This window comes from Plecotus auritus (assembly GCF_963455305.1).
Source record: "Plecotus auritus genome assembly, chromosome: 10".
NCBI lineage: Eukaryota > Metazoa > Chordata > Mammalia > Chiroptera > Vespertilionidae > Plecotus > Plecotus auritus.
In genome coordinates, this window is record NC_137785.1 from 11,942,764 (window position 1) to 11,952,312 (window position 9,549).

The 9,549-nt window shown below is 55.6% G+C and overlaps 1 protein-coding gene across 1 annotated transcript; it reads right to left on the minus strand.

The window, feature by feature from the left end:
• Positions 1 to 8,035: 8,035 nt before the first annotated feature.
• LOC308235810 (galactoside alpha-(1,2)-fucosyltransferase 2-like) lies at positions 8,036 to 9,076 on the minus strand (the record flags this gene model as incomplete). The annotated part of the gene is made up of 1 exon (XM_080644953.1): positions 8,036 to 9,076. The coding sequence occupies one exon, from the start codon at positions 9,074 to 9,076 to the stop codon at positions 8,036 to 8,038; it is 1,041 nt and encodes a 346-aa protein (XP_080501079.1).
• Between the last annotated feature and the right edge of the window lie 473 nt (positions 9,077 to 9,549).

A 9,549-nucleotide genomic window follows, 5' to 3' on the forward strand; every position in this document is an offset into this window, starting at 1 on the left:
GGGCCCCTCAGGTCCGGCTGAACACCGGCGGGAAACGGGCACGGCCTGGCCTGAAAACACCAGGAAGGGGCGTGGCGGGCCTCTGTTTCTCTTTCCCTTTGGGCGCGCCTGAGGTCTCAGGCTGTGTCTATCTCCACTGCATCTGCCCCTTCTCCCCCCGGCTCCGGTCCCTGCCGCCGTCTCCATCTCTCCTGCGTCCAGAAGGGGGCAGCCGTGCGCTGAGAGCCTCTGGGGCCCGGGAGAGAGTGGGCGGCGGAGGAATTCTGCCGAAGGTGGAGATTTGAATGGAGGCGCAGGCCTGGGAGTGTGAGCCCAGAGCCAGGGGAACCGCTTTGATCCTGCGCTGAGGCCTGTCACCAGCCTTTCTCCACACATGTCAGTCCCTCCCTCCTTCCCCGAGAAGAGAGCTAAGCCTCCCCCGGGTGGGTGGGGGAGGGGGATATCGGGGAAAACGGAGGGCTGAACCAAAGTGGGGGCCAAGGAAGCAGGAAGTCAGCTGGGGAGTCTTGAGCAGCCCCAGGGGACCCCTGCACCGCGCTGCCAGGGTCACAAAACTGTGGGAGAATGAGCACTCAGACGTGGTTGCACTGAGCATAAAATTGTCACAAAGCACACAGCAGGATTGAGTTTAAATGCATGCTGCATGACCCAGCAATGTCACTTCTAATAATAGATCCTTACAAAGTGATATTAGCATGCATAAAGATTTCCCACGCTTCAGCCAACGGACATAAGTAACAAGGACATTCTCCTTGGCATTATTATTATTATTATTATTATTATTATTATTATTACTAGAGGCCCGGTGCACGAATTCATGCACTGGTGGGGTCCAGCAGGCCCAATCAGGGGCGGGGCTGACCTGGCAAGGGGCCGAGGGCAGTTTTCCAGCCAGCTCTGCCCCCAATCGGGGTGGGGGTGCCCACTGGGGGGCCAGGCCATCCCAGGCGAGGGGCCACAGGCGTTCTGGTCATTCTGCCATTCGGTCTATTTGCATATTACCCTTTTATTATATAGGATTATTATTATTTTTTTAAAATATATTTTATTGATTTTTTACAGAGAGGAAGGGAGACGGATAGAGAGCTAGAAACATCGATGAGAGAGAAACATCGATCAGCTGCCTCCTGCACGCCCCCCAGTGGGGATGTGCCCACAACCAAGGCACATGCCCTCGACTGGAATCGAACCCGGGACCCTTCAGTCCTCAGGCCAACGCTCCATCCACTGAGCCAAACCGGTCAGGGCTATTATTATTATTTTTAATCCTCACCCAAGGATATGTCTATTGCTTTCAGAGAAAGGAAAGGAGAGAGAGAGAGAGACATCCATGTGAGAGAGAACTATCGATTGGTTGCCTCCTGTAAGTAGCCAACCTCAGCCTAGGCATGCTCCCTGACTGCTGGTGGAGAGGGCGATGCTCCCACAACTGAGCCCCGGGCCAGGGCTCGTCGGCACAGTTACAGAAACGAACAGCAGCCAGCCGCCCGCACCTTTCTGCTGGAGAATGCGTGTGCCGCCGTCCACCAATACGATGGACTCTTGTGCAACTACCAAAAGCAAAGGTGTTAGCTACAAGCAGGCTACAAGGGGAAAGCAAGTCGCCAAAGTTTGGGGGATTCCACATGAAAAAACACAACCACCACAAAAATGACTTCTGGCCTTTTTACATTTATTAATTTAATTTAAAGTTTTTAAAGCTTCTTTTCTTTTCTTTTTTTTTTTTTTATGGACTTTCCCCCCCCTCGGTGGCTCAGTGTTTGTTCAGAAGACATCCTTTCCTTACAAATGTGTAACGCCACCCTCAAAACACATTACACTCTCCAACTGGCTTCTGCCTGTGCGAGGCAGTTCCTTTCATCGGTCTCCCCGCCCACTGGGATCACACTGTTTTACTTACTGAGACTTAACATGATTTTTTAACACCTGGTAGAGCTTGCCTGGCTCAGCGCTCTCTATTTTGGGAATTTTAAAAGTTTATTCTATTGGTTCACTTTTTTCCTCCCCCAAAGTGAAGCTTCGGACCCCAGAATAAAAATGTGAGAGCCGCGATGGCTGGTTTGGCTCCGTGGACAGAGCGTCGGCCTGCGGACTGAAGGGTCCTGGGTTTGATTCCGGTCAAGGGCACGTGCCTGGGTTGCGGGCTCTTTCCCCAGTGGGGGAGGGGAGCATGCAGGAGGCAGCTGATCAATGATTCTCTCATCATTGGTGTTTCTGTCTCTCTTTCTCCCTCTCTTCCACTCTGAAATCAGTAAAAAAATATATAAATATTTTTAATGTGAGAGCCATCTATATACAGCATGTGACACCATGGGACCCTCCTGGGAGAACCATGGGCCCCGGATAGAACCCCGGGGAACACCAAGACTTGGCAGAAACAGCCCGTGACCATGAACATGATTGGAGTGGAAACGAACAGCCGGGGCAGCAGCCAGCATGCTGCGGACGCTGGGAGGACTGAAGGAACGGTACAAAGCCGGCAGGAACGCACTCACCCCCCCTTGCCTAGGCCCGGGCCTCAGCTTCCTGGGGCTCCCTAAGGAAGCACCCCACACTGCACGCCTTAACCGCAGACATGGAGTGTCTCAGTTCTGGAGGCGAGAAGTCCAAGATCCAGGTTCGCGCAGGCCTGGTTCCTTTGGAGGGCCCCTTCCCTGCATCTCTCCAGCTCCTAATGGTTTGGGGACCATCATTGGGGTTCCTTGGCAGGTAGATGCACCTCCCCCCCGATCTCCACCTTCTTCCCCTGGCTTTCTCCTTGTGTGTCTCTCTGTGCCCAAGCCTCCCTTTTTTAAAAAAATTATATATATATATATTAAAAATAATAATATATATATATATTTTACTGACTTTTTACAGAGAGGAAGGGAGAGGGATAGAGTTAGAAACATCGATCAGCTGCCTCCTGCACACCTCCCACCGGGGATGTGCCCACCACCAAGGTATATGCCCTTGACCGGAATCGAACCTGGAACCCTTCAGTCCGCAGGCCGACGCTCTATCCACTGAGCCAAACCGGTCAGGGCCCAAGCCTCCCTTTTTCATAAGGCCTCAGTCATATCGGATTAGGGCCCACCCCAGTGACCATAGCTTAACTGGGCTAGGTCTTTAAGGACTGTTTTCTTTCTCTTCGTTTAGATTTTGTGTTGATTTTGAGAGAGAGGGAGAGGGAGAGGGTAAGGGTGAGGGTGAGGGAGAGGGAGAGGGAGAGAGAGGGTGAGGGGAAGGAGGAGGGGGAGGGGGAGGGTGAGGGGGAGGGAGAGGAGGGGGGAGAGAAGGGGAGGGGGAGAGAGAGGGGGAGGGAGAGGAAGGGAGAGGGAGAGGGAGGGGGAAGGGGAGGGAGAGGAGGAGGGGGAGGGAGAAAAAGGGAGAGGGAGAGGGAGAGGGAGGGAGAGAGGGAGAGGGAGGGAGAGAGGGAGAGGGAGAGGGAGGAGGAGGGGGAGAGGGAGAGGAGGGGGAGAGGGAGAGGAGAAGGGCGGGGAAGAGGGAGAGGAGAGGAGAGGGAGGGGGACGGGGGGAGAGAGGGAGAGGGAGGGAGAGAGGAAGAGGGAGAGGGAGGAGAAGGGGAGAGGGAGAGGGAGGGGGAGAGGGAGAGGGAGGGAGAGAGGGAGAGGGAGGAGGAGGGGGAGAGGGAGAGGAGAAGGGAGGGGAAGAGGGAGAGGAGAGGAGAGGGAGGGAGAGAGGGGGGAGGGAGGGGGAGGGAGAGGGAGAGGGAGAGGGAGAGGGAGAGGGAGAGGGAGAGGGAGAGGGAGAGGGAGAGGGAGAGGGAGAGGGAGAGGGAGAGGAAGGGAGAGGGAGAGGGAGGGAGAGGGAGAGACAGACTTGGGCTGAAGGGCGATGGCAGAGCAGGAACACGAGGTCAGGGTGAGCTCAAGTTTCAGGCTGAAGTGGAAGGGTGGTGCGGGGGGATGGGCAGGGAGGTCTGAGGGTTAGAATCCAGGCGGGATGTTGTCAGGGCTGCCCCTGGAAGCTACAGCCAGCCAGGGCGCTGCTTTCGTTTCGGAGCAGGTGGGACACTTTTAGGAACACCCATCAAGGAGGAGAGAGTGTGAGCTAACGAACAAGCTCACGCTGGATTGATTATCTGTGTTTAGCAGCCAAACCTGGTCCCCTGGCCACCACGTGTTCGATCTACGTAAAGTAAGACTGGAACCTGGCCTGTGTGGTGCAGCTGGTTGAGGGCTGTCCGCGCACCAAGAAGTCACCAGTTTGATTCCTGGTCCGGGCACATGCCTGGGTTTCAGGCTCGGTCCCCAGTGGGGGGCGTGCAGGAGGCAGCAATCGATGTTTCTCATCAATGTTTCTCTCTCTCTTCTTCTATCTCTAAAAGCCCTGGCCGGTTTGGCTCCGTGGATAGAGCGTTGCCCTGCAGACTGAAGGGTCCCTGGTTCGATTCCAGTCAAGGGCACATGCCTGGTTTGCGGGCTCGATCCCCAGTCGGGGGCGTGCAGGAGGCAGCTGGACAATGGTTCTCTCTCATCATTGATGTTTCTATCTCCCTCTTCCTCTCTGAAAGCAATAAAAAAATATTTTAAAAAACAACATATTATAAAAAATAAAAATAAAATAAAATGAGACTGGAAACTTGAGAGGGGATAACTTAAATAGTTACTGAGACAGAGCCTATTGGCCTAGCAAGTGCAGTGGCACCCCGTTCTGTGGGTGCCAAACCAAAAGGAAGGCGCCCCAGGCCTGCCAAGGTTTCGGGTTCCATCCCCCGTCAGGGCACATACAAGACTCAACCAATGAATGCATTGGTAAGTGGAGCAACAAACCAGTGTTTCCCTCTCTCGCTTTCTCTTTTTATCTCTCCCTTCCTCTCCCTCTATAGTCAATTTTTAAGAAAGAAGAAAGAAAGAAGAAAAAAAGGGAGGAAGAAAGAAAGAAAGAAAGAAAGAAAGAAAGAAAGAAAGAAAGAAAGAAAGAAAGAAAGAAAGAAAGAGGCCCCGGGAGAACCTGCAGGAGGGACTGTGCACGCCGGTGAGATGTGAGGTGGTCACTTGGGCATACATACTGTGGGGCGTGGGGACGGGTTACTCTTGCTTGTCCTCTTGGAAGCTGGGTGTGACCAGGCGACCTGCTGCAGTCACTGCAGTGTGAGCAGCACACACCCCCCCCCTCACCCCCGTGTTGCCATTTGGGGAGCATCTTCCCAATCTTTACATCCTCCCACTGCCTTCTCTTGGAACGGAGCATGGCCGCCATGTGTGTGTTAGGTGAGCCTTCCCCACCGCCTCCGCTGATTGGCTCATGGTAGATGAGCGGAGGCAATCAGATGGTCTCTTTCAGGAAAGCGAAACTGGCAGAGACACCGAGAGTCTGTCTTGGGTCCCTGAAATGAGACTTGTCGCGAGTTCCACCACTCCCTCCGTGGCCCACCACGATTACTTGCTGGGACAGCTACCGTGGCCTTCTCATTGGTCTCTTTGTCTTAACCCCACAGCCTCTTCTCCACATAAGAAGCTGGGTATGTTCACACCCAGGAAAATCAGATCATGTCACTTCCATGATGAAAACCCTCTGATATTTCCCATTGGTCCCAGAATAAACCCAAAGTCCTTGTCAGCGTACACAGGCCTGACCCTGCTAACGTCCCCGTCCACATCCGGCTCCATGTGCTCTAGCCACTGGCCTCCATTCACTCTCATGTATAACTACACTCCCCGCTGCCACAGGACACTTGCACGTGGACTCCCAAGTCCGATGGGGAAGTTCATGTTGACCACATTCATGTCAAAGTCATGCAAGTATCTGCAGGCAGAGACTAGGTTGTTCCGTTTGTTCCCGTTATCTACGGCTGCATATTAGGCGGCCTCAAAACGTAGTGGCAGAAAACAGTCTTATTATGTTCACAGAATCTGTGAATCAGGGATTCAGAGACGGCTCATCCCTGTAACACATTGTCAGGAGCCTCACTGGCTCACTAAAAGTGATAAGTTGGTTTGAACAGCTGTGGAAGCATCGACAGGCGTCTTCACTCACGTATCTGATGCTTGCGGGAAGATGACCTGACGTTGGGCTCAGCTAATACTGTTAACCGGAACGCCTACATGTGGCCTCTCAGTGACGCTGGGCTTCCTCACAGTATGGCGGCTTCAGCTAGTTGGATTTCTTACGTGATGATGATGATGACGAGGGCTCCAAGAGTGAACATTCTAGCAAACAAGCTGGAAGCTGTGTTGTGAGGAAGACCAAGCTCTCCTGCAGGACTGGCCACACAGAGCTCAAGACGCTCCCACCGAACCCCACAAAAATGCAGCTGCGTGCGAGACCTCGGCCAACATCGCCCGGCGCCGGGGACCACCGGCTGGCCCACAGGATTGTGGGAAATAATAAACTGCTGTCATTTCAGGCCACTATGTTTTGCTATTGCACCCCTGAGAGCAGGGTGTCTGTCTGGTAGGCTCACCATCACAAACATTTCCCTCAAGTTCACGGAGCCATGCTGGTCTCTGAGTTCTCAACAGTAATCATCCTGGGCATTAGGCTCCCTGGTCTTGGATGCACACCAGCTACCAGCCAGTATGTCACTCTTGTGGGCGGACTAACTAGAAAAAAAAAAGAGTCCCCTGGGTAGGCGTGGCCCAAGGACAAGGACGCTCGGCTTGGAGAGCAGATCGTGGGCTCTCCTCAAGCCCCACTTGCCTTCTTGGCCCATACCCTTGTGTAGGGAACAACGGGCCACAACAGTTCAGGGCTCCCCTGCTTTGTTCTCGGCAGCCATTCCCCCCCCTTCCTCGGTAAGAGCGCACCACGTTTCTTCCTGCCAGCAGCCATGTCCTTCGGGAGGCAGATCAAATCCTCGGCTGCAGCGGCCACGTCTCAGTGAGGTGAAGTTCAGCCGATCCCAGGGGTCACTCGCCTTGCCCTGTGACGGCTCACGTGGACACGTGACACACTTCTGGTCAATGAGATATGAGGGGCTTATCTCACCGAGGGGCAGTGAGTGGCTGGGGGCGTCGGCAGGTCTTCCTCCCTCTTCCAAAGGGACCCAAGACCAGAATGAACCTGTTCTTGCTGCCTTGGGGAGAGGGTGTCTGCAGGTGACAGTCCTGGGCGTGTGGCGGTCCTCTTGGGACCGTGAGGGAGTCAGCCTGAGAGAAGATAAAGGCGGCTCAATGAGATGGCCAGAACTGGGCCCTGGCTGGGTGGCTCAGTTGGTTAGAGCATCGTCCCCAATACACCAAGGCTGCAGGTTTGATCCCCAGTCCGGAGCACATACAGGAAGCAACCAATGGGGGCCCCGGCCGGTGTGGCTCAGTTGGTTGGGTGTCATCCTGTGCACCAAAAGGTTGCTGGTTTGATTCTGGTCAGGGCACGTGCCTGGACTGTGGGCTCGATCCCGGGATGGGGGCGTGCAGGAGGCAGCTGATCAATGCTTCTCTCTCACATCAATGTTTCTCTCTCTCTCCCTCTCCCTTTCTCCCTCTCTCAAAAGCAATAAAAAAATATATTTTTTTTTAAAAAAAGAAGCAACCGCTGAAACCGGTTTGGCTCAGTGGATAGAGCATCGGCCTGCGGACTCAAGGGTCCCGGGTTCGATTCCGGTCAAGGGCATGTACCTTGGTTGCGGGCACATCCCCAGTGGGGGGTGTGCAGGAGGCAGCTGATCGATGTTTCTCTCTCATCGATGTTTCTGACTCTTTATCCCTCTCCCTTCCTCTCTGTAAAATATCAATAAAATATATTTTAAAAAAAAAAGAAGCAACCAATGAATACGTAAATAAGTGGAACAACTACTTGATGTTTCTCTCTCCCTTCCGCTCTCTTGCTAAAGTCAGTCAATAATATATCTGAAGGGTAGAAGTGGGACGCTGGTGACATTGTTGAGCTGCTGAGTTAACTGACCCTGGGCGTGCGCCACCTCTGGTCACATGACTAGGTTGAACAAGTTTGCTGAGACTCTTACAGGCGGCGGGAAGTATTCTGATGCAAGAGGGAAGGGTCCTGGTCCATGTACCAGGGCGCTCCTCATGCCTGGATCTGAGCTTGGGGGAGCCAGAGAAGGAGAAGGGGTGCCCAGGGCAGGCTGGTCTCAGTGCTTGAGCAGCGGGGACAGGTCGGCGGCAATCCCAAACCACTCGGGCAGGAAGGCGGCCTCTGGCTTAAAGAGTTTGAGGAAGGGCGAGTCTGGGAGGGTGTAGTTGGCCAGGTACACCGTCTCTCCGCCCGCGAGGTAGGCGGCCCAGATCCCGAACGTCCCGATGGTCATGACGGTGTGGTTGCACTGCGTGAGCAGCGCGAAGTCCTTGGCGGGGGAGCCCTCCACGCCGTCGCCGGCGAACACCACGTCGCCCCGGGAGGCGTCGATGTTCTGCCGGCACCAGGCCATGCCGTTGCTGGTGACCACGAAGACGGGGGAGGGGTGGCGGGCCCGGAACCGGTCCAGGGCCCGCTGCAGGTAGGCGCGGTCGGCCACCACGCCCTTCCACACGTTGGGCATGACATGGACGTAGTCCCCGCGGCGCACGTGGACCCCCACGAAGGTGGCCGGCCGGCTCCCGTTCACGCGCAGGCCGCGCAGGTACGCCTGCGCCCCCTCCCGCACGTGGTCGTGCAGGGTGAACTCCCGCAGGATCTCGGGGCGCAGGTGGTGGTAGAAGGTCCAGGAGCAGGGGTAGCCCGTGAGGCGCACGTACTCCCCGGGGATGTGGCGGTACCGCTCCTCCATCCAGTCGTTGAGGTGGTAGTTCCGCCACGGGATGCTGCGGGCCGCGGTGCCGTGCAGCACCGGGAGGGAGATCCTGAAGATGGGGGCCAGCGCGCTGTGCATCTCGGCGGGGATGAAGGCGGGCCGCCCGTTCAGCTTGGCCAGGGCGTACAGCGTGGCGTACTGGCCCATCTGGTTGCCCAGGCGGCCGATGGCGTTGATGGTCCACATGCCCCGGGGCACGGCGCTTGGGGTGCTCGGGGCGCTGGAGGCGTTGTCCTCGGGTTCCGGGGGCTGCAGCCTCCCAGCCAGCGGGGGCTGGATCCTCACCAGCCGCTGCTGAAGGTGAAAGATGGTGGAAGCCGTGAAGACAAAGAGGACGAAGTGGGCCATGGGGAAGAAGAAGGGCCCCTGGGTGCTGGGCATGGCTGTGGGCAGGAGAGCAGGGAAGGTTAGCGGGCTGAGCCCTGGGGCTGCGTGCGCCTGGCGCGGGTTGTGTGTGCAGACGTGTGGGTGGGTGTGCCTGGGGGGATATATATATATATATATATATATATATATATATATATATATATATATATACTAGAGGCCCGGTGCACGAAATTCGTGCACGGAGGTGTGTGTCCCTCAGCCCAGCCTGCACCCTCTCCAATCTGGAACCCCTCGAGGGATGTCCCACTGCCCGTTTAAGCTCAATCCCACTAGGATTGGGCCTAAACAGGCAGTCGGACATCCCTCTCACAATCCAGGACAGCTGGCTCCCAACTGCTCGCCTGCCTGCCTTCCTGATTGCCCCTAACCACTTCTGCCTGCCAGCCTGATCACCCCCTAACCACTCCCCTGCCAGCCTGATTGATGCCTAACTGCTCCCCTGCCAGCCTGATTGCCCCTAACTGCCC